This window comes from Impatiens glandulifera, unplaced genomic scaffold, assembly GCF_907164915.1.
Source record: "Impatiens glandulifera unplaced genomic scaffold, dImpGla2.1, whole genome shotgun sequence".
NCBI classification, from domain to species: domain Eukaryota; kingdom Viridiplantae; phylum Streptophyta; class Magnoliopsida; order Ericales; family Balsaminaceae; genus Impatiens; species Impatiens glandulifera.
In genome coordinates, this window is record NW_025919317.1 from 1 (window position 1) to 25,124 (window position 25,124).

Consider the following 25,124-nt stretch of genomic DNA (forward strand, 5'->3'; position numbering starts at 1 on the left):
TTTTCGGTTGTAAATGCTACATACATATAAATGGTAAAACCTATCTTTCTGCCTTTGATGCAAAAACCGATACTGGGATCATGTTAGGTTACTCAGCAGTGAGTAAGACATATAGAGTGTATAACAATAGAACCTTAACCGTGGAGGAATCACTTCATGTTGTTTTCGATGAATCAGTTGAAAGTAATACTGCATCATGCTTTAATCTACACAACAGATTGGAAAATAACAATATCCATTCTGATAGTGAAGATGAGATTCCGGTCTTCAGGCGGTTTGTCCATGACCAAATGGGTAATATTGAAACCCAGACGGATCAAGCTGTCCCACGACAGGAAGCTGACACCCCGGTTCAAACCGAGGAAATCGGTCGGTCTGACAATCCTGTTCAGCCTACCGATATGTCTAGCCTTGATCAAACAAACGGTAATTTGGTAGACATCCCTGAACCGAATTTCAAAAGAAACACTAAACATCCTCCTGAGCAAATTATAGGTGACCATTCAGAACCTGTTCGAACTAGGCGTCAAATTCTGGAGGAATACTTTAATTCCGCCTTTATATCCCAGATTGAGCCGAAAAGAATAGATGAAGCATTGTCAGATCCGAATTGGATCTTGGAAATGCAAGAAGAGCTAAATCAGTTTGAGAGTAACAAAGTCTGGTACCTAGTCCCTAGACCGAAAGATCAACCGGTCATAGGAACAAGATGGGTATTTAGAAATAAACTCAATGAAGACGGTTTGGTCACGAAGAACAAAGCCAGATTAGTGGCACAAGGTTACAAACAGGAATAAGGCATTGATTTTGAAGAGTCATTTGCCCCTGTAGCTAGGATTGAAGCTATTAGGATTTTCCTAGCCTTTGCTGCATTCAAAAACATTAAGATTTTCCAAATGGATGTTAAAAGTGAATTTTTGAATGGTGACCTTCGTGAAGAGGTGTATGTTGAACAACCACCCGGTTTCAAAAGTGCTGAGTTTCCAAACCATGTATACCGGTTAAACAAAGCTTTATACGGTCTAAAGCAAGCACCTAGAGCCTGGTATGACACACTAACCGCATTTTTGTTAAAACATGACTTCACCATCGGTTCGGTGGATAAAACGTTGTTCAAATTTGAGAAGAAGGAACATATCCTACTTGTTCAAATCTATGTAGATGATATTATATTCGGTTCAACCGATCCTAAGTTATGTGATAAATTTTGAACCCTGATGACTAACAAGTTTGAAATGAGTATGATGGGGGAATTAAGTTTCTTCCTAGGTCTTCAGGTTAAACAACTCGAAGAAGGAACGTTCATAAGCCAACCCAAGTACACCAAGGAGCTTCTGAAGAAATTTGGGATGGACACATGCTCCTCAGCGGCTACTCCAATGAGTTCATCAGTTAAATTGGACAAAGATGATGAGGGTCAATCGGTAGACCTGACCGCTTACCGGGGCATCATCGGTTCTCTCCTATACCTGACAGCGAGTAGACCGGATATTCTATTTGCAGTCGGTGTGTGTGGAAGATTCCAAGCCAATCCAAAACAATCCCACTACACAGCCGCAAAGCGAATATTGAAATACCTAAAGGGAACACCTGATGTCGGCCTGTGGTATCCAAAGGATTCATCCTTTAACCTAACGAGTTATTCAGATGCAGACTATGCAGGTTGCAAAATTGATAGAAAAAGCACCAGTGGAACATGTCAATTCCTAGGTGACCGGCTTGTTTCATGGCATAGCAAGAAACAGACATCGGTGGCCACATCAACCGCAAAAGCTGAATACCTGGCGGTCGGAAGCTGTTGTTCACAACTTCTTTGGATCCAACAACAACTGAAGGACTTCGGTGTCATAGCCGAAGAGTCTCCGATCTTCTGTGATAACACAAGTGCCATAGCAATCACCTACAATCCGGTTCTACACTCTAGAACCAAGCATATTGACATAAGGCACCACTTCATTCGGGAACATGTCATGCTGAAGCATATCCGGTTGGAATACGTACCAACAGATCAACATGTAGCCGATATCTTCACCAAACCTCTACAGGAAGCTAAGTTCTCTCAATTCAAACTTACACTCGGTTTAACCGACATTAGTCAGATCATCCATAAGGATGCTTAAAAGGGAAATCGGTTCGGACAGACAAAACCGGTAGTTCCTCCTAAACTGTTGGATTTCAAATTTCAAGGTATCTATGGAAGAACCGCCTGGTCTATCAGACAGAGTAAACCGACCGGTTACTTAGTGCATGCACCAAATAACCGCATCGGGACGAATAACTGATAACTGACCGGTTCGGAAATAGTTTATCTTAGATTATTTGAATTTCAAACAAAAGTGGAATAATTACCTATGTTTAAACTTATCTGTTCTGAAACATTGCCTTTTCCAAGTAAAATGGTCGCACCTAAAAAGACGTGAAGATCTGATATCTTTCATGGTCCAGGTCTATGACCAACATCCTAGGCTGTAGACATGCCTATTTCATGCAAAATTCTTTATCCTATGGCTAATAGACATTATCACCTGTAATATCTGGATAATAGGCTTCTCTCTCCACTAGTATATAAGTTGAGCAAACCTTAACAAAACAATCACAAGCTACATAACTCTTTCTCTCACTAAGACAAAATGTCTTAGTTTCCAAACATCCTTCAAGTGGATTTCAACTCTGCTCAAAGCACTGAGCACTATGAGATCTTCAAGATGATCAAATCACTTGAAGATACTGTTCTCCAACACTTTCTAGATGACAAACATGTCATCTATTCTAAGTCTGTCCTGGAGTTCTTCTATAACGCCAGGGTTTTTCGTGGAACTCCTCACTTTGACACTCACATCCAGTCAAAGATTGGAGAAATCGTATTTGACTTTACAGAAAATGACTTTGCCAGATGCTTTAACCTACCAAAGCAGGGGCTAACTGACTTCAACATACCCGCTGAACTAAAAGCCGAGATCTCCTTAGCCTTTGCCCGGTCAAGCCATCCAGTGGATGACCACGGTGCTAAGTCACTATTGAAAGCTGAATACCAGCTTCTCAATGACGTAGTCGGTCGAGGCATCTTGGGAAGGGATGTGACCAACACATACTGCACCGTTGCCTTCAACATGATGGCTGCTATAACTACAGGCACACTGGTCAATTGGTCGAGGGTACTGTTCGACGTCCTAGTCTGGATGATTGGCGTCAAAACAGTCAGCCTCATTCCTCAAATAAGCTGTCTGCTTCTGGAGCTTGGAGTTCCAACATGCCTCGGGGAAGGGCTTAACCAAGCTCAGGTGCTAACCAAGGAAATAACCGACTTGTTCTATGAGCGGTTTGAGAAGGCGTGGAAGAGGAGGAACCGACACATTCACTCCAACGGTCACACCAACTCAAGCAGATATTAGGTCACTCCCTCCTACACCCGGTCATTTTGCTACACGCATCGGGTGTATCTTTGTTCAACCTCCTTATGATCATTTCGGTTTTATCTATGTTTTCTTCGGTTTAGTCTAAGTTATCTTCGGTTTCTATCGGTTACTTTTCAGTGTGTTGTTGCATGGGTCATTAATGAAAAGTAACATTTAATTAATGAGGTAACCCCCAACTACATGAGTAATCAATACCCAACTAACTTGGTTACTTTTCAACTAAATCCTACCTCGAGCTTCGCAATTAGTCAAAAACAACCTCTTCCCAACACACATTGGAAACATAAATATTCTCTTCTCCAATAAGACAAAACTGACATTCAATGTTGATGTTTTCCCTCCAAAACCGGATCTATATAAAGAGACCTTTCCTAATCAAATTAACACATCTCAAATCATAAATCTCTTAAACTCCTTCTCTCTCTAATAGCGAAGTTTGAATCATGCCGAGCAGAACTCTAGGAAACTTCTTGAGCATCAACTTCGATTCATGTATGGAACATTGGGATATAGAAACAAAGGAGGTTATGTTTGAATCTCTCATTGACACCGGTCTTCGAACCTTTCTCGAAGAATCCGGTCCCATACTTCTTGAGGATGTCAAGACTTTCTTCAGAAGTGCTTGCATCAGAGGAAACTATATCGTTTCCACGGTGAGAGACCATACCTTCTGGCTGGATGAAGCCGAATTTGCCCAGATGTTCAACCTGCCCACAGAAGGGTTCTCCGACTTCCCAACCCGGGTGGGAAGCGCCGCAACCAATCACTCAATATTCTTCTCTGGAACCGATGTACCGGTGGAAAATCATGGGTTAAAAACCCGCCTTGATCACCACATCCAACTCCTTGTTGAGATTGTAAACTGCTCTATCATTTGTCAATCCCCGAATCAGTGTTACTCCAAGAAAACATTCGACATGATGACCTATATTGTTAGCAACACGGCCATCAATTGGTCAACGGTCATTTTTCAGAACCTGAAAACCATTGTGCTAACCAAAAAAGGTATCGGTTATGCTCCTCACATCAGTCGGATCATTCTCAAGTACCGCCCAGAATTTGGACCGGGCACACCGGCATCTCCCTCAAACATCCTTGACATAGATGGAGTGGAAGAAAAGCTTTCAAAAGTCTTTATCACATAAGTTATCTTTATTTCTTATGTATTTCTATTTCCAAACCGATCTATATATCGGTATCTATCTTGTACCTTTTCATTCAATGAAACTCTATTTCAGTCTAAATAACCGGGTCCAAATAACAATTCAGAACATCCATCTAAGTAACCAGTTAATATTATCAAGTAACTTCGTTTTCATTGAAATATCCGGTCAATATCAAAGAAACCGCGTCCTCGTGGTTATTCACGGTATCAAGAAGAACCGCTTAATCAAAAGTTGTAAACAACTCAGAACACTCATAACCGGTTATATCGATAGACAATCCTGTGTTCGTAGAACTTTCCGGTCAAAGACAAAACACCACATCACTGCGGTTCACAAACCACTTCATAAAACGATTTCAAAAAGGGGGATTGCGTCATCAAAATCTAAATCGAAAAGTTTGGAGGGAAATTTCCCGCCCAAAGAGCTCCCGCTCAAAATTCCCGCCTCTAATTTGGCGCCCATAGTTTGCCGCCCTTTTGGTTTACCGCCCATCGATTCCCGCCTCTTGGATTACCGCCTTTCGATTCCCGCCCACTGTTTGCCGCCCTTTGGCTTGGAGGGAAAAATCCCGCTAAAAGTTGATGGAACGGTTGGGCTTCCAGACCGTGCCTATATAAAGGGTCCTTGGCCATTTCATTTTTCTCTTACGCGAAACAACTTTCTCTCTCTAGGCTCTCAAACTCTCTCACAGCGGTTATTTTCTTGCTCTCTCAAACTCTCTCAATCACCAACAATGGGTCGTGCTTCGGCTTTGTTCAAACATATCATTCAGGTGGATTTTGAGGAGATCCGACAAAAAGGTTCGCCTGCGTCAAAGGAGGTTATTACCCGGATTTCCTAAGCCGGACTCGAGTATTTTCTAGGCGGTCCTTTTGTTCTCTACAGAGAAGCGGTTGAAGAATTCTTCAAAACCGCATCTCTCTCTGGTGACAAGATAACCGCAACTGTTGGCGGTAAACAATTTGAGATAACCGAAGAGTCGGTTGCGGAGATCCTACGTCTTCCAACAGATGGCCGCAACGCTTCAATGGAATTAGACCCAACAACATCCGAGGCGGCTTGCCAGATTCTCTCGGCAACCGGGGATCCAGTAAAAGTATCCGGTAAAAAGTCCTCATTGCGACCAGAATATATATCGCTTTGTGATATCTTCACTAAGTCGGTTCAAGCGAGAGGTGGAAATTATGACAACCTCACTAAAGCCAAAATCGAGATGCTTATCGGTTTGCTGGACGGTATGAACGTCAACTGGGCAAAAGACATGGTGAAACCGGACTCCGCCCGGTAATGGGGATACGCCATCCCACTTGGCAAGATCATACTGCATAACAACATTAACACCGGTCCTGGTGTTCTTCTCCCCTCAAACAAAATAATAAGATCCAAACAATTCCTGGAAAGGAAGCAGCCGGCCCCCGGTTCCACAGGAGGCCGAAAGAAGAAATCTACAACCGAGAAACCAGCTCCGACAAAAGACAAGTCCGGAAGCAAGGATAAGGAGAAGATAGTATTCACGGAACCGCAAACGCAAGATGAGGAATACTCGGCTTCCACGTCTGACCGAACAGGATCACAGAAAACCGATGACAATCCATCTGATAAAGAAGGACCGAATGAAGAAGAACAATTGGCTACAAGTCCTGACAATACCGGTGCGGCCGCAAGCCTTGAAAACACTGATGCCGATGCATACGGCCGTGGGGAGGAAGAGGTTACCGTTGACAACGATCAGAAGATGGCCGAAATTATAGTGCGCAGAATCATGGAGGAAATTGATCTGCGAGCTCAGGCGACTGCTGAAGTATACAATGAGTGGTTAGGTTACCGGTGCAACAAATTCTTCAAGCATATGCTACCGGGCCTAACCGATGAACAAAGTTTCAAAAGGCTGAAGGAGATAGAAGAAGACGTCATCAGCCTGACAAACGCCGAGAATCTTAACGAAGCCATGGACCGACAGGCATTAGTGGTACTGCATGCTCGGCTTCAAAAGCTAGCCGTACGTATACGAAGTTTTCAGAAAGGTTTGTTGCGGGAACACCGAAGGCTAAATTACAACTCTTGGTGTTGGATAAGCTTGAGATAAAGAAAGGAGAATTCACTAAAGAAATAGAGCGGCTTGAAGCGGTGCACAGACAGCAAAATACACCGCCCTCTCCAGCTCTTGAGACCAGTGACGGTCAGAATCCAGGAAATACATCTCCTCTGGCGGATCCGGTCATAAACGAAGCCGACGAAAGGACAGAGACTCCTTTCATCGGGCCACTTGAAACCGCTCAATCTGGGGATTCAGAAGCGCCCATCACAGAAGAGAAAATCAAGACTCTTATTAAAGAGTCGGTCAAAGATGCGGTTAAATCCTGGAAGAAAAAGGCTAAGGGGGGCGCGGTTCAGGCATTCCAAATGGCCGAAACAACAAGGGATAATCTTGTGAAGACATAGGTCCGGATCACAGACATCGAAGCCGACTACCGGGATGACACGGTTCTGCACAACGATCATCTTAAGCAAACCGAAGAATTGAAAGATAAGACCTCCAGGATGGTGGATGACATGGATCGGTTTCAAAGGGAAACCGACCAACAGTTCACAAAGGTCGATGAGGACCTGGGGCGGTCAAGCACCGAAGCCGCTTCCACACTTAACAGAGTCATCAGCCTCGAGGAAAAGAATGCAAGCCTTGAGGACCGGAATACCCAACTTGAAGCCGACCTCAAGGCGCTCACCGAACAGGTAAATGAATTAATCAAGACCAAGATTAATGCTGATACATCGGTTGAGGAGGCAAACGCCCGAGCGGCTAAGGAAGTTCAAGATGCGCTGAACGAAGAAATGCGGAAATCAAAGGAAGCACCGCCATCATCTGATGCGAACTTCAACGAACGGTTACGGTTGTCAATGGCCAGAGATCCGTCACTTGCGAAGTCCATGGCAACTCAAGCAGCAGAGGATGCCGAGCGGTTAAATACTGAAAGACAAAGACTCGCCGAATTTGCAAACGCTCACAAGAAGTCCAAGGCGGCTTCTTCCTCTTCGGTTCCGGTAAAACGAAAAAGGAAAGTTTCTACAAGAAAAATGCTGGAGAGGATCACCGAGACAAATATCGACACTCCAACGAACCAGGCTTCCCAAACCGAGGACGAAACCGAAGAAAATCTTGAGCTGGGATCTACAAGACAGCGAGTCTCTAATACGGTTCCAATCAGCCCGGTCGGTCAACCGCAAGTTGGGGGTTCATCTTCAAGAACGGCTCCACCGGATGACGAACAACCGACCGATGACATGATGGAAGGGTCTCTCTTTTCTTAATCTATGTTTATTTCGGTTTCTACATATAATATTTTCTCTTTTATTTCGGTTACTTTTATATATATATATAAAGTTATTTTTGAAACCGGCCTATACTTGCAATCTTACATGGTTTTGATAATTTTAAATAAAATAATCAAAAAGGGAGAAATTGATAAGATAAAAGATTAGACTTTTCCAAAAATTTTCTCAAAATTTTTCCAAATTTTTCGAAAAATTCTCCCAAGTCAGTTTCAAAAATCCGGTGAAATAAAGAACCGGCCTACGTTTGCAATCTTACATGATTTTGATAATTTTAAATAAAATAATCAAAAAGGGAGAAATTGTTAGATAAAATTAGACCGGTCAACAGAACTTAACATAAATAAACCTTCCATGCAGGAACAAAGAACCGGACCGGTCAAACAAATGAACCGGTTAAGAAGATTAACCGGTCAAGGTATTAAACCGACCAGGAACATTCGGAACATGACCGCACAAAGAAAGGATCGGCCAAAACTAAAAGCCGGAAACACCAGACAGCCGATCAGCTAGAAGGCAAAGGAATAACCGGAAGCCGTCCGGTTAAACCAATCACACCGGAAACCATCCGGTGAAAAGTCAAAGGATCGACCAGCATAAGAAGATACTTTGGGTATCTGTTGAGAATGATACCAAAGGAATAGACTGAACATTTCCATATTCATACAAGTCTGAGGAAAGTCTGCAGGCTGCAGAAGACAGTCCTACAAGATCTTTTCACTTCAGGATAAATCAGAAAGGCAATCTTCCAAGTACAGATAACTGTTTAACATACAGTTACCACATTGAGTAAAAGACAAACCTAGCCGGTTTGTCCTATATACTGGAAGAACAGACTGCCAACTCTGTGAGGTTGACCGCCAGGTCTGAAAAGTTGACCGCCAGGTCTGAATACTTGAACCTCTGCTCCACCATTCAAATTCAAGAAAATGAAAAATGACCGTTGGCATATTTCACCTATAAAAGGAGCAGCTGAAGAGGAGTAAATGTGGGATACAGTGAGACATAAGAGACACAAGGGGACATAGTGAGCAATTAATTTACAAGTGATAAGATTATGTTCTCTCTCTAGAAAAAGCTTAAGTGCTAAGTTGAAGTGTGTATTTACAATTTCGGTGTAAATTGTACGGGTGTTATCGAGCAGGAAATAAGTCTCGATCGGATTGTATTTGTATTCCTTAGTGAATATCCTTCTCACGGTTTCGAGAGGAAGGGGTGACGTAGGAGTTTTATCTCCGAACATCCATAAAAATCTGTCTTGTTATTTACTTTCTGTTGGTTCTACATTCTAACCGACCTGTACTAACCTACCTACACCGCTCTAACCGACCTTACATTATCTAAACCGAATCACCGATTTACAAAAACCGACCCATCAACTTCCAAACCTGTCCTATTCAAAACCAGTTATGCCTATCCTATAAGTGTGCTGCTTCAACCTGAAACAAACCTCTTTCGCGCTTGAACCTAGTTCAAGGGTTTGTGACAGTTTGTGTAGTATTGAAACCCCGGTGTTAATCTCTAACCGAATTAATCACCACCCTTTGAGTGAGATGCGCTAACCGGCCCAACCCCGATCCTCCAGCGGCGACCTAGATCCTAACAGTTTTAATTGATTTTTGATGTTTTTATGAAAAAACACAAAATAAAAACGTGAAAACGTATAATTTAAAACAAAACATGTTAATTTCAAAAAGATTTAATTGATTTTTGATGTTTTTATGAAAAAACACGAAATAAAAGAGTGAAAACGTATGATTTAAAACAAAACACGTTAATTTCGAAAGAATTTAATTGATTTTTGATGTTTTTATGAAAAACACAAAATAAATGCGTAAGAACGTTTGATTTAAAACAAAACACGTTCATTTCGAAAAGTTTTAATTGATTTTTGATATTTTTATGAAAAAACACAAAATAAAAGCGTGAAAATGTATGATTTATAACAAAACACATTAATTTCGAAAAGTTTTAATTGATTTTTTTATATTTTTACAAAAAAACACAAAATAAAAGAGTGAAAACGTATGATTTAAAACAAAACACGTTAATTTCGAAATATTAATTGATTTTTGATGTTTTTATGAAAAAACACAAAATAAAAGCGTGAAAACATATGATTTAAAAAAACACGTTAATTTCGAAAAGTTTTAATTGATTTTTTATATTTTTACGAAAAAACACAAAATAAAAGCGTGAAAACGTATGATTTAAAACAAAACACGTTAAGTTCGAAAAGTTTTAATTGATTTTTGATATTTTTATGAAAAAACACATAATAAAATTGTGAAAACGTATGATTTAAAACATAACACGTTAATTTCGAAAAGTTTTAATTGATTTTTCATATTTTTACAAAAAAACATAAATTAAAAGCGTGAAAACGTATGATTTAAAACAAAACACGTTAAGTTCGAAAAGTTTTAATTGATTTTTGATGTTTTTATGAAAAAACACAAAATAAAAATGTGAAAACGTATGATTTAAAACAAAACACGTTAATTTCGAAAAGTTTTAATTGATTTTTTATATTTTTATGAAAAAACACAAAATAGAAGTGTGAATACGTACGATTTAAAACAAATCATGTTAATTTCGAAAAGTTTTAATTGATTTTTTATATTTTTACGAAAAAACACAAAATCAAAGAGTGAAAACGTATGATTTAAAACAAAACACGTTAATTTCGAAATGTTTTAATTGATTTTTGATGTTTTTATGAAAAACACAAAATAAATGCGTGAAAACGTGTGATTTAAAACAAAACACGTTCATTTCGAAAAGTTTTAATTGATTTTTGATGTTTTTATGAAAAAACACATAATAATAGTGTGAAAACATATGATTTAAAACATAACACGTTAATTTCGAAAAGTTTTAATTGATTTTTTATATTTAAAAAAAAAACACAAATTAAAAGCTTGAAAACGTATGATTTAAAACAAAACACGTTAATTTCGAAAAGTTTTAATTGATTTTTGATTTTTTTATGAAAAAACACAAAATAAATGCGTGAAAACGTAAGATTTAAAACAAAACACGTTAATTTCGAAAAGTTTTAATTGATTTTTGATGTTTTTATGAAAAAACACATAATAAAAGTGTGAAAACGTATGATTTAAAACAAAACACGTTAATTTCGAAAAGTTTTAATTGATTTTTGATGTTTTTATGAAAAAACACATAATAAAAGTGTGAAAACGTATAATTTAAAACATAACACGTTAATTTCGAAAAGTTTTAATTGATTTTTGATGTTTTTATAAAAAAACACATAATAAAAGTGTGAAAACTGTTAGGATCTAGGTCGCGGCTGGAGGACCGGGGTTGGGCCGGTTAGCGCGTCTCAATCAAAGGGTGGTGATTAATCCGGTTAGATATTAACACCGGGGTTTCAATACTACACAAACTGTCATAAACCCTTGAACCAGGTTCAAGCGCAGAAGAGGTTTGTTTCAGGTTGAAGCAGCACACTCACGAGATAGGCAGAACTGGTTTCAGATGATATAGGTTTGAAAATTGATGGGTCGGTTTTTGTAACCTGGTGATTCGGTTTGGATAGAGTCAAGTAGGTTAGAGCGGTGTATGTAAATTAGTACAGGTCGGTTAGAAAGTAGAACCAGCAGATAGTAAATAATAAGACATATTTTATGGATGTTCGGAGATAAAACTCCTACGTCACCCCTTCCCCTCGAAACCGCGAGAAGGATATTCACTAAGGAATACAAGTACAATCCGATCGAGACTTATTTCCTGCTCGATAACACTCATACAATTTACACCGAAATTGTAAATACACTTCAACTTAGCACTTAAGCTTTTCTAGAGATAGAACACAATCTTGTCACTTGTAAATTAAATGCTCGCTATATCGCTTGTGTCCCGCTATGTCTCGTTTTGTCCCGCATTTATTCTTCTTCAGCTGCTCCTTTTATAGGTGAAATATGCCAACGGTCATATTTCACTTTCTTGAATTTGATTGGCTGAGCAGAGGTTCAGTGATACAGACCTGACGGTCAGCTTATCAGACCTGGCGGTCATCTTCTCAAACCTGACGGTCAATTTTATAGACTTGGCAGTCTGTTCTTCCGGTGTGTAAGACAAACCTGCTAGGTTTGTCTTTTACTCAATATGGTGACTGTTGGATAGACAGTTGTCTGTACTTGGAAGATTTCCTTTCCGATTTATCCCGAAGTGGAAAGATCTTGTAGGACTGTCTTCTGCAGCCTGCAGACTTTCCTCAGACTTGTATGAATATGGAAGTGTTCAGTTTGTTCCTTTGGTATCATTCTCAACAGATACTCGAAGTATCTTCTTATGCTGGTCGGTCATTTGACTTAACCGGATGACTTCCAATGTAATGTGTTTAACCGGACAGCTTCCAGTGTGATTAGTTTAACCGGACAACTTCCGGTTATTCCTTTGCCTTCTAGCTGATCGGCTGTCTGGTGTTTCCGGTTTTTAGCTCTGGCCGATCCTTTCTTTGAATGTTCCTGGTCGGTTTAATAGCTTGACCGGTCCGGTTCCTTGTTCCTGCATGAAGGTTATTTATGTTAAGTTTTGTGAACCGGTCTAATTTTATCTAACAATTTATCCCTTTTGATTATTTTATTTAAAATTATCAAAATCCTGTAAGTTTGCAAACGTAGGCCGGTTCTTTATTTGACCGGATTTTTGAAACTGACTTTGGAGAATTTTTCGAAAAATTTTGGAAAAATTTTGAGAAAAATTTTGGAAAAATCTTATCTTTTATCTTATCAATTTCTCCCTTTTTGATTATTTTATTTAAAATTATCAAAATCTGTAAGTTTGCAAACGTAGGCCGGTTTCAAAAATAGCTTTATATATATATAGAAATAACCGAAAAGAGAAAATATTATATAAACACCGAAATAAACATAGTTAAGGAAAAGTGAGCCCCTATTCTGATTCTGAAAACCGGAAGCCGTCCATCATATCATCGGTTGGTTCTTCCTCATCCGGTCTTGACGATGAACCTTCAGCTTGCGGTTGACTGCCCGTGCTGATTGGAACCGCTTGTAGAACTCGTTGTCTTGTGGAGCGCTGCTCCAGATGCTCTTCGTCTTCATCCTTGAAGTGCATGGCTGAGTTCGGTTTAGTGTCAATAACCGTTTCGGTGATCCTTTCCAGCAGCCCGGCTGCCTGAGCCTTCCTTGATGCTTTCCGTTTTCGTTTTGCCGGAACCGAAGAGGAGGAAGCTGCCTTTTTCTTCTTGTGAGCGGTTGCAAATTCATCAAGTCTTTGTCTTTCAGTATTTAACCGCTCTGCATCCTCCGCAGCTTGGGCGGCTATGGACCTTGCAAGTCCCGAATACTTAGCCACTGTGATTCGTTCGCGCTCGGCTATTTCCTCTTCAGATAGTCGCGGTGCCTCCTTTGCTCTCCGCGTTTCTTCATCCAGCGCATCTTGGACTTCCTTAGCCGCTCGGGCGTTTGCTTCCTCAACCGCTATGTCAGCATTGATCTTGGCATTTATCAACTCATCGACCTATTCGGTCAGCGCCTTAAGATCGACTTCAAGCTTGTCGTTGCGGTCTTCAAGGATTGCATTCTTCTTTTCCAGATCTGTGACCCTGTCAAGTGTCGCACCGACTTTATTTCTTGACCGCCCTAGGTCCTCATCGACCTCTTTAAATCGTTGCTCGGTTTCCCTTTCAAGCCGATCCAAGTCATCCACCATCCTTGAGGTCTTTTCTTCCAAGTCCTTGGTTTGTTTATAATGCTCGTTGTGTAGAACCACGTCGTCCCGGTAGTCGTTTTCGATGACTGTGATCCGGTCCTCTGCCTTTATGAGATCATCCCTCGTCTTTTCGGCGAGCAAGAGTGTTTGGCGCACGGCTTTCTTGAGTTTCCCCTGTAATGGTTGAACCGTTGAGTCGGCAAACTCCTGAATAACGGACTTGACCCTTCCTTCTGTGATGCCCGGTTCGGAAACCCCATTGTTAGATAAAAGATAGAGATTCATCCAAAACCCCTCCCCCAAAATTTTTCGAAAAATTCTCTAACTCTTTTTCAAAATCGGCCAAACAAAACAACCGGCCTACGGTTGCAAACTTACATAATTTTGATAATTTTAAATAAAATAATCAAAAAGGGAGAAATTGTTAGATAAATTCATACCGGTTCAAATAAACCTAACTTAAACAAACTTCCTACGCAGGAACAAGGAACCGGACCGGATGAACAAAAGAAAACCAACTGAAGAAACCGAACCGGCCAAGCTATCAAACCGATCAAGAATATTCGGTACGTGACCGCACAGAGGAAGGATCGGCCAAAGCCTAAAAGCCAGATCCATCAAATAGCCGATCAACCCTCAAGACAAACATAACCGGAATAAGCCCGGTCACTTCACTATCAAAAGATATTCGGCCAAGTCAAGCGGCCAACCTAGGCCAAGTCAAGAGGCCGACCTGCACAAGAAGACACTTTGGGTATCTGTTGAGAATGATACCAAAGGAACAGACTGAATACTTCCATATCCATGCAAGTCTGAGGAAAGACTGTAGGCTGCAGAAAACAGTACTACCGGATCTTTCTACTTCGGGATAAGCCAGAAAGGAAATCTTCAAAGTACAGACAATTGCCCAAGCAGACAGTGCCCACATTGAGTAAAAGACAAACCCAGCAGGTTTGCTTTACAGACCGGCAGGTCTGAAACATGATGCCAGGTCTGAGATTGACCGTCAGGTCTGAGGAGAAGACCGCAGGTCTGAGACACTGAATCACTGCATCTCTGATCAGCCAATCAGACTCAAGGCTTTGAAATATGACCGTTGGCATATTTCACCTATAAAAGGAGGCAGTTGAAGAAGAGTAAATGAGGGACATCAAGCAGACATTAAGGCAGTTACTAAGAGTTACAAAGAGAGCATTTACTACAAGTGATAACAGTGTGGTATTCTAAGAAAGCCTAAGTGCTAAATTCTAAGTGTGTGCTACAATTTCGGTGTAAATTGTAAGAGTGTTATCGAGCAGGAAATAAGTCTCGATCGGATTGTATTTGTATTCCTTAGTGAATATCCTTCTCGCGGTTTCGAGAGGAAGGGGTGACGTAGGAGTTTTTATCTCCGAACATCCATAAAACTTTGTTGTGTTATTTACTTTCTGTTGGCTTCCTTACATAACCGACTAATCTAACAATACCGCTCAGAACCGAATCTATATTAACCACATCAAGTATCCAGATTGCCGAAACCGACCCACCATTCTTCAAATCTCCATCATCCGAAACCGACTCCGCCTATCATACACGTGTACCGCTTCAACTTGAAAGCAAACCTCTTCCGCGCTTGAACCTAGTTCAAGGGTTTGTGACAGGTTGTGTAGTATTGAAACTCCGGTGTTAATCTCTAACCGGATTAACCACCACCCTACGAGTGAGAACCGCTAACCGGTCCAACCCCCGGTCCACCAGCGGCGACCTAGATCCTAACAATTGGTATCAGAGCAGTTAGTTTCAATACTCAAGCAAACATGTATCAGGATAGGCCTCCAATGCTAGAAGGTGATGACTTTGCCAACTGGAAGGCACGCATGCACCTACATCTAGTCACCTTGGATGATGAAATGGAATTCGTTCTAACCGAAGGACCGATAGTCATTGATAAAGACAGAAAAGAATGGACAGCTGATGATAGGAGAAGGAACAATCTGGACAACCATGCAAGAAACCGGATCTCCAACAGCGTGGACAGAAATACATACTGCAAGATCAGAGACTGCAAAACCGCGAAGGAGACTTGGAACACGGTCATCCAGATCTTTGAGGGAAATGAAAGAACAAAGGAGAACAAAATAATGGTGGCCACACAGAGGTTTGAAAGCATCAAAATGAAACCAGGGGAAACTATGAAGGAATACAGTGACCGGTTCACTGGTGTATTAGATGAGTTGGCAAATCTGGGCAAGAAGTACGACAACAAAGAGGTCATTATGAAGGTCTTGAGATCTCTTCCGAGTGCTTGGGATATAAAGACGATGGTCATGAGAGAATCAAAGAGCCTACGCAAGATGAAATTATACGATGTATTCGAAGATCTTAAGGCATATGAGTTCGAGATGAATTCCAGAACTGAAGAGGAAGTCTCGGCCTCAACGTCAACCAGAGCACTGATCACATCTATGGAACCGGCTGCACCTGTTCCTGCCCCTATATCTACACCTGCACCGGTACCGACTCCGGCACCTGCACCGTTCAGAACCGCCGAACAGTTTACTGAGGACGCCATGGCAATGCTTGCACAGAAGTTTGGGAGGTTCATGAAAAGGAGCCAACCGACAAACAACTACTATGGTGACAAATCCAATGTAAGATGCTATAACTGTAACTGTATGGGACATTTTAAGTGGGAATGCAGGAAACCAAGGAGAGATACACAGAAACCAGATTACCAAAATAACCGGAACAACTATCAACAAACCGGTGAAGGAAGTGAAGTACCGAAAGCACTGATAGCCGATGATGGAGGAAGCCTATGGGCTCACAGTGACAGTGACGATGACCTCACATGCCTCATGGCAAATGAGGAACAGGTATTTGACTCTCCTTGTGATGAATTTACTAAAGATGAGTTATATGAAGCATTGAATGACATGGTAGAAGAATATAAGAACCTATTGACCATGTTACCTAAGCACCTCAACATCAAAACCGATCCCATAATACCTATCCCAGTAGAACCAAAGGTACCCATCACAACCGAACCGGAAGCCATACAACCTGATGATACTCATACCCTAGAAACCGAATTAGACCTTAAGATCGAACAACCTAGTGAGTCAACTAAAGAACTAACCGAGAAAGAGAATGCCAGATTTCAATATACGATGGCCGCCTATAGGAGATCTAGCGATATAGTAAAGAACCTGAATAAAGAATACAGGCATCCACGTTGTAAGAATGGCCTAGGATACACAGAAAACAGATCTAAAAACCGAAAATCCATATGGAAAGCAAAGCTTACAAAAGGAAACCTTCCCTTTATAAAATTCCTTAATAGCACCTGTACAGCTGAAGAAGAGGAGACCGCGTATTATAGGGAAGAAAAGACAAAGTATGACTATGTTGGCCCAACCAATTCATGGCTTGACCTTGAGAAAAGGAAAGCAGAAATCCTCAAATATAAGAAAGACTTTCCTGAACCACGTAGATCAAACTATAGATCATCAAACCAAAGACCATCATCATTTAGGTCATCTGTAGGGAAACCGAATTACACCAGACCAAGTGTGAGGAGAACAGTTGAAACTTTAGCAAAGAAGACCGTTCGATTTATCAAGGTTTGGGTACCTAAGGGACTAATCGCATGTGGACCCAAGTAAATGTGGGTACCAAATAGTTGTAAATATGTAATTTTTGCAGGATCCAAAGAAACGGCTAGGAAACTCCGAATGGTTCTTGGACAGCGGTTGCTCCAGACACATGACCGGAAATAGCAATCTGCTAACCGACATTAGATCAGTAACCGGTGCTCCTATCACTTTCGGTGACAACTCTAAAGGTAAAACCGTGGGCAAGGGTAAGATTGTCCATGGTAACCTAACTATTGATAATGTACTTCTAGTTGAAAACCTACGTTTTAATCTACTTAGCATTAGTCAGATGTGTGATGCCGGATACACAGTAGAATTCCTTAAACATGCATGCTTAGTTAAGAACTCTCAAGGAATAGTACTACTAACCGGAAATAGGATAGGTAACATCTACAAGGTAGACTGGAAAACTAGAGTAGAACACCCTATATGCATGATAGCTAAAACTGATCAAACCTGGCTATGGCACAAAAGACTAAACCACCTAAACATGAAAACCTTAAACTACATTCGTGGTAAGAAATTAGTTGAAGGCATCCCAGATATAGTATTTAACCAGGATAAGGTTTGTTCAGCATGCCAGATGGGTAAACAAACTAGGTCATCGTTTAAGAGCAAAGGAAATCTCCAATCTAGCCGATGCCTAGATCTTCTTCACATGGATTTATTTGGACCGATTCAGGTCATTAGTCTAGGCGGTATGCTTTACACCATGGTAGTTATTGATGATTATTCTAGATATACATGGGTCATATTTTTACCATCTAAACGTGAAACGGTATCAAACCTAATCAACCTCCTTAAGCGTTTGCAAAATGAAAAATCAACTCGTATAAATTGCATTCGAAGCGATAGAGGTACCGAATTCACTAATAGCACATTAACTGCATACCTTGATGAATCCGGCATTAGACACGAGTTGTCTAGTGCTAGGACTCCTCAACAAAATGGCCTGGCCGAGAGAAGAAACCGGACTCTCAAGGAAGCCGCACGGTCCATGATAGCCGACTCCGGCATTGCTCAGAAATATTGGGCTGAAGCTATCAACACTGCATGCCACACACAAAATCGGTCTTTGATTAACAGATTTCACAACAAAACACCATATGAGGTTTATTTTAACAGAGTTCCTAAACTTAAATACCTCAGGATTTTCGGCTGTAAATGTTATATTCATAATAATGGTAAAACCCAACTCACTGCTTTTGATGCAAAGACCGACACCGGCATTATGCTAGGATACTCGTCGGTAAGTAAAGCATATAGAGTATATAACAATAGAACTGCAACCATGGAGGAAACAATTCACGTTGTTTTCGATGAATCGGTTGAAAGCAACACTGCTTCATTCCTTGATCTACATAACAGACTGGAAAATAACGATATTCATTCTGATAGCGAAGATGAGACCCCGGTCTTCAGGGGATTTGTCCATGACCTAATGGGTAATATTGATACCCAGCCGGATCAAGCTGTTTTACAGCAGGAAGCTGACACTTCGGTCCAACCCGAGGAAGCCGGTCGGTCTGACAATCTTGGTCAGCCTACCGACATGTCTAGCCTTGATCAATCAAACGGTAACTTGGTAGACACCCTTGAACTGAATCTCAGAAGAAACAGTAAACATCCTCCTGAGCAAATTATAGGTGACCCTTCAGAACCTGTTCGAACTAGGAGTCAACTTCTGGAAGGATATTTTAACTCTGCTTTTATATCCCAGATTGAACCGAAAAGAATAGATGAAGCATTGTCAGATCCGGACTGGATCTTGGGAATGCAAGAAGAACTAAACCAGTTCGAGAGTAGTAAAGTCTGGTACTTAGTTCCCAGACCGAAAGATAAATCGGTCATAGGAACAAGATGGGTATTCAGAAACAAACTCAATGAGGACGGTCTGGTCACGAGGAACAAAGCCAGATTAGTGGCTCAAGGCTACAAACAGGAAGAAGGCATTGACTTTGAAGAGTCATTTGCTCCTGTAGCCAGGATTGAAGCCATTAGGATCTTTCTTGCATTTGCTGCTTTCAAAAATTTCAAAGTTTTTCAAATGGATGTTAAAAGTGCATTTTTGAACGGTGATATACGTGAGGAAGTGTACGTTGAACAGCCACCCGGCTTCAAAAATGCTGCACTTCCAAACCATGTATACCGGCTAAACAAAGCTTTATACGGTCTAAAGCAAGCACCAAGAGCCTGGTATGATACACTGACCGCATTCCTAGTAGAGCATGATTTCACCATCGGTTCAGTGGATAAGACCTTGTTCAAATTTGAAAAGAAGGAACATATCCTACTTGTTCAAATCTATGTAGATGATATTATTTTTGGTTCCACTGACCCCAAGCTTTGTGACAAATTTTCAAAAATGATGACTGACAAATTTGAAATGAGTATGATGGGAGAATTAAGTTTCTTCCTAGGTCTTCAGGTTAAGCAACTCAAGGAAGGAACATTCATCAGTCAACCGAAATATACCAAGGAGCTTCTAAAGAAATTCGGTATGGACACCTGCTCCTCGGCGGCCACTCCAATGAGTTCATCCATTAAATTGGACAGAGATGATGAAGGGAAATCAGTAGATCAGATTGCATACCGGGGCATGATCGGTTCCCTGCTATATCTAACAGCAAGTAGACCGGACATCCTGTTTGCAGTTGGTGTATGTGGGAGATTTCAAGCAAATCCAAAGCAATCCCATTACACAGCCGCAAAGAGGATACTGAAGTATCTAAAGGGCACACCTGATGTCGGTCTGTGGTACCCAAAGGACTCATCATTCAATCTAACGAGCTACTCAGACGCAGACTATGCAGGCTGCAAGATTGACAGAAAGAGTACCAGTGGAACATGTCAGTTCCTTGGTGACCGACTGGTATCATGGCATAGCAAGAAGCAGACATCCGTGGCTACATCAACCGCAGAAGCTGAATACTTGGCGGCCGGAAGTTGCTGTTCTCAACTTCTCTGGATCCAACAGCAGCTGAAGGATTTCGGTATTACAGCCGAAGAGTCCCCAATTTTCTGTGACAACACAAGTGTCATTGCGATTACATACAACCCGGTTCTCCATTCCAGAACCAAGCACATCGACATAAGGCATCATTTCATTCGAGAGCATGTCACGCTGAAGCATATCCGGCTGGAATACGTACCCACCGACCAACAAGTAGCCGATATCTTCACAAAGCCTCTACAGGAAGCTAAGTTCTCTCAATTTAGACTTACTCTCGGTTTAACCGATATCAGTCAGATCCTTCCTAAGGATACTTAAAAGGAAAACCGGCTTCGACAGATAAAACAGGTAGTTCTTCTTAAGCTGCTGATCTTTGAATTCTCAAGATGCCTATGGAAGAACCGCCCAGCTCATCAGAAAGAGTAAACCGACCGGCTACTTGGTGGAAACACCAACTAACCGCATCGGGATGAACAACTGATGACTGACCGATTCGGAAGCAGGTCATCCTAGATTATTTGAATTTCACAGATGTGGAACAACTACCAATGTTTGTAGATGTCTGTTCTGAAATGTTGCCTTTTCAAAGAAAACTGGTCGCGCCTAAAAAGACGTGAAGATCTTTTGATATCTTTCACGGCTCAGGCCTATGACCGACACCTAGACTGCAAACATACCCATTTTGGTGAAAAACCTTTTATCCTGCAGTTAATACATGTCATTCCATTTAATGTCTGGACAATAGGATAGCCCCTAAACTAGTATTTAAGAGAGGGCAACACTCACCACAAAACTCACAAGTCACAAGAATACTCTCTCACTAAGGCAAACCAACCATGTCTCAATTCCCAAACATCCTCCAAGTAGATTTTGAATCCTGTACCGGTACCGAACACTATGAAGTGTATCGGATGATTAAGAAGTTAGAAGATACTGGTCTCCAGTATTTTCTAGATGATAAGCAAATCATCTATCCTGCATCCGTTATGGAATTCTACTACAATGCTAGAGTATTCCGGGGAACACCCCATTTCGAGACCCACATCCAATCCAAAGTTGGGGGGGTAATTTTCGACTTCACCGAACAGGACTTTGGTCGGTGTTTCAGTCTGCCCAAGCAAGGGATCACAGATATCAATCCTCCTGCAGACATTAAGGCTGAGGTATCCCTAGCCTTTGCCCGGTCGGATGAACCTGTCAATGATCATGGTTCTAAATCTCTCTTGAGGGCTGAGTACCAGCTCCTCAATGATGTGTTAGGAAGGGGCATCTTTGGAAGAGATGTCACTAACACTTACTGCGTGGCGAGTTTCAATATGATGGCCGCCATCATTACTGGCACACCGGTAAACTGGTCCCGGGTGCTGTTCGACACCTTAGTTTGGATGATTAACGTCCAGTCAGTCGGTCTCATTCCCCAAATGAGCACCCTTCTGGTGGAACTCGGTGTTCCAACTTGCCCTGGCGAAAGCCTGAACCAGGCTCAGGTGCTAACTAGGGAAATGACCGACTCTTTCTACAGTCGGTTTGAAAGAGAATGGAGGAGGAGAAACTTCAACCCTCCTCGTTAAGTCACTTCATCTGGCATCCGGTCGTTTTGCTGCATGTACCGGATGCATCATTAACCATATCGGCCTCCTCCATGTCCACTTCGGTTTTATTTGTACTTTCATTAACTTCATCATTTATGTATGTCATTTTCGGTGTTGTCTCTACCGTCTTCGGTCTCCATCTAATATATATCATTATGTGTTAAATGCATTTAATGAGATAATCCAATTTAATGAGATAACTCCCAACCACCCGCACATTTAATTCCCAACTAATCTGGTTACTTTCCAACAAATATTTACCTCGAGATCTGCAAACCGCCACTTCCCAATGCACTTTGGAAAGGAAAAGATTCTTTCCCTTAATAAGACAAAACCAACCATCAATGCTCTGATTTTCCCTCCAAAAACAATTCTATATAAGGAGCCATCCTCCCTTCACTTTCTCACATCCACAATCACTTGCACTTCTCTTGAATCTCTCTCTCTCTCTACATCATAATCATGCCAAGCCGAACTTTGGGAAATTTTCTAAGTGTTGACTTCGGCTCATGCTTGGCCGAATGGGACTATGACCACCCAAAGAAACACATGTTTGAAAGTCTCATTGTTACCGGTCTTCAAGCCTTCCTTGACGAATCCGGTCCCATACTGACTGAGGATGTCAAGGAATTTTTCAGAAATGCCGTTAACTGGGGAGATCGCATTGTAACCACGGTAAGGAATCATACCTTCCGGCTTGATGAAGCCGAATTTGCCTCCCTCTTCAATCTGCCCAAAGAAGGGTTCTCTGATTTTCCGGCCATGGAGGGCACTGATGAATACTACTATGTGTTCCGCTGTCTTGGAACCTTCGATACGGTGGAAACCCATGGGTTAAAGACCCGTCTCGGTCGTAGCACTCAGCTACTTATTGAGATTGTCACTCGGTCCATTCTGTGCCAATCTGTAAATCAGCGGTTTTCAAAGAATACCTACAATATGATGACCCACATCTACAACCACACGCCCATTAATTGGGCAGCGATCCTCTTTCAAACTTTGAGGAAAATGGTGCGGACCAAGAAGGGTCTCGGCTTTGCACCCCACATCAGCAGGCTGATTCTCAAGTACCGGCCAGATTTTGGACCGGGTACACCGGCATCCCCCTCAAATATTCTCGATAGAGATGCCGTGGTGGAAAAGTATTCCAGAATGGTGTTTACTGCTTAAACATCTCTATTTAAATGTCTTTCTTTCGTCATATCGGTTTCATTCTAATAAAATATCGTTTCGGCTTTGATCGCTTCTCTTTACTCTTTGTATCTATCTAACACAACCGGCTTAATATCGTTCGTATCCGGTTTCATAAAATCTGCTTAAAAATATTAAACACCGATCAATCAAAATATCTGAAACACTATTAGAAACCGATCTGCCATTCGGTCTCAAAGAAATGATTGCGTGACCGATGACATAGGCAAAGTTTTGGAGGGAAAAACTCCCGCTCAAAGGCACCGCACACCGTTTCGTACAAAACCACGTCCTTTCATTTTGGAGGGAAAACTCCTGCCCTTTCATGATGGGACGGTTTGGCTTCCAAACCGTGCCTATAAAAGGAAAGCTCTCATCACATTTGTCATTTTCACAGAAATTCACTTTCTCTCTCTAAGCTACTAAATCCTTCGAAACCGATTTCTCTCATTCTCAAACTATTCAAACATGGGTCGTGATGCGGCATTATTCAAACTATACTCTCAAGTGGATTTTGATGAGATTCGGCAACATGGAACAACCGAGGCAAAAAACGTAATTGACCGACTCATTAAAACCGGTCTGGGATATTTTCTAGAGGGACCTCACGTAATCTACAAGAACGCGGTTGAAGAGTTCTTCAAAACCGCAACCGTTTCCTACGACAGGATCCTCGCAACGGTTTGCGGCTCCCAAATAGAAATCACCGAAGCCGTAGTGGCCGAAAGTCTGCATCTCCCAACTACCGGTATGGACGCAACAGCAGAGATGGACGATGACGTTTTTAAGATGGCTTGCCACCGTGTATCAGCAACAAACAAGCCGGTTCCCACATCCGGAAAGAAACAACTGCTGAAACCAGAGCTCATCCCGGCGTGTGACGTCTTTGCCAGGGCGATACTGGCAAGGGGAGGAAATTTCAGCAATCTGACCAAAGACAAAATCAGAATGATTTTTCGTCTAATGGAAGGCACAGAGATCAACTGGGCAAGATCGGTCTTCGGCAATCTTATGGAAATGGTGAGACCGGACTCAGATAGGTCTTGGGGGTATGCAGTTCAACTCGGCAAGATCTTCTTACATCTAAAGATCAATGTCGGTCCCGGTGTTGGAATACTAAAACGCAGCATCATTCGATCAAGGCATTTTCTTCCAAGAAAGCAGTCGGCCTCCAGTTCCACAGGTGGCCGAAAGAAGAAAGCCGCGAAGAAAACTACCCCGGCAAAAGCAAGCACCGGAGGAAAGAGAAAAGAAAAAGTAATTTTCGAAGATCCACCTCAACAAACAGAGGATGAAGAATGGGACGATGAGGAAGCCGATTCAGAGGGAACCGAAAACAGAACGGAACATGAGGACGATCTCTCGGCTCGGAGTCCGACCGATGCCGAACAAAGCTTCAATCCTGAGACCACCGAGGGTGGGGAAGGGAATCATGAGGGAGCCGATAATGAAGGCCTCAGCAAGGAAGAAGCCGATGATGCCGAGGCCGAAAGATTAGCCCAGAATATCTTTCAAGGCATCATCAGGCGGAATGAGGACGTTATAAACTTATACTTGGAGTGGCATGAGCACCGCTTCAACACGAACTATAATAACATGATGACGGACTTGAACCAAGAGGATTGCTTCGCCAGGTTGGAGGAAGTAGAGGACAATATCTTAAGCCTCACAAAATCCGGTACCATTCATGAGGTACAGTGCCGAACTTGCCTACTGATACCGAGAAGTCATCTTCGACAGATAAGAAGGCGTATCAGAAAGATTAAGGAAGAATATGCCGAAGGGGGATCGGTGTCTACCGTAGCACCGCGAGTATTAGAAAAACTTGAAAAAGGCAAATTGGAAGTACGCCAAGAGATAGCGCGGTTAGAAGCAATTTGCGTTCAGAAACAAGTTCCGGTGTATACCGCTCCGGTCATCGAAGACTTTCAAATGGACTGGGCATCAACTTCGAGAGAAGACACCGCGACACCGAGGGACATCGAGACTCCGATGCCAGAAGATGATGAGGTATCGACTCCAAGAACTGTTGAGATATCGACTCCAAGAACAATCGAGGTACCGACTCCAGAAACTGTTGAGGTACAAACTTTAGAGGATGTCGAGGTACCGATCCTGGAAAATGCGGCACTAAACTTGGT

The 25,124-nt window shown here is 41.8% G+C and overlaps 1 protein-coding gene across 1 annotated transcript; it reads right to left on the reverse strand.

Annotated features, from left to right (window-relative positions):
• Nucleotides 1-12,832: 12,832 nt before the first annotated feature.
• Nucleotides 12,833-13,897, reverse strand: LOC124917788 (uncharacterized abhydrolase domain-containing protein DDB_G0269086-like). Its single transcript, XM_047458095.1, has 2 exons — nt 13,505-13,897; nt 12,833-13,420 (listed from the first exon to the last, which is right to left on the reverse strand). Exons 1-2 carry the CDS (start codon nt 13,895-13,897, stop codon nt 12,833-12,835), a joined length of 981 nt encoding a protein of 326 aa, XP_047314051.1.
• Between the last annotated feature and the right edge of the window lie 11,227 nt (nt 13,898-25,124).

Coding starts and splice junctions, on each gene's coding strand:
- LOC124917788 (XM_047458095.1), bottom strand. CDS start 13,897: ATGAATCTCTATCTTTTATCTAACAATGGGGTTTCCGAACCGGGCATC. Junction 13,421..13,504: donor TCGGTGCGACACTTGACAGG/GTCACAGATCTG, acceptor CTGACCGAATAG/GTCGATGAGTTGATAAATGC.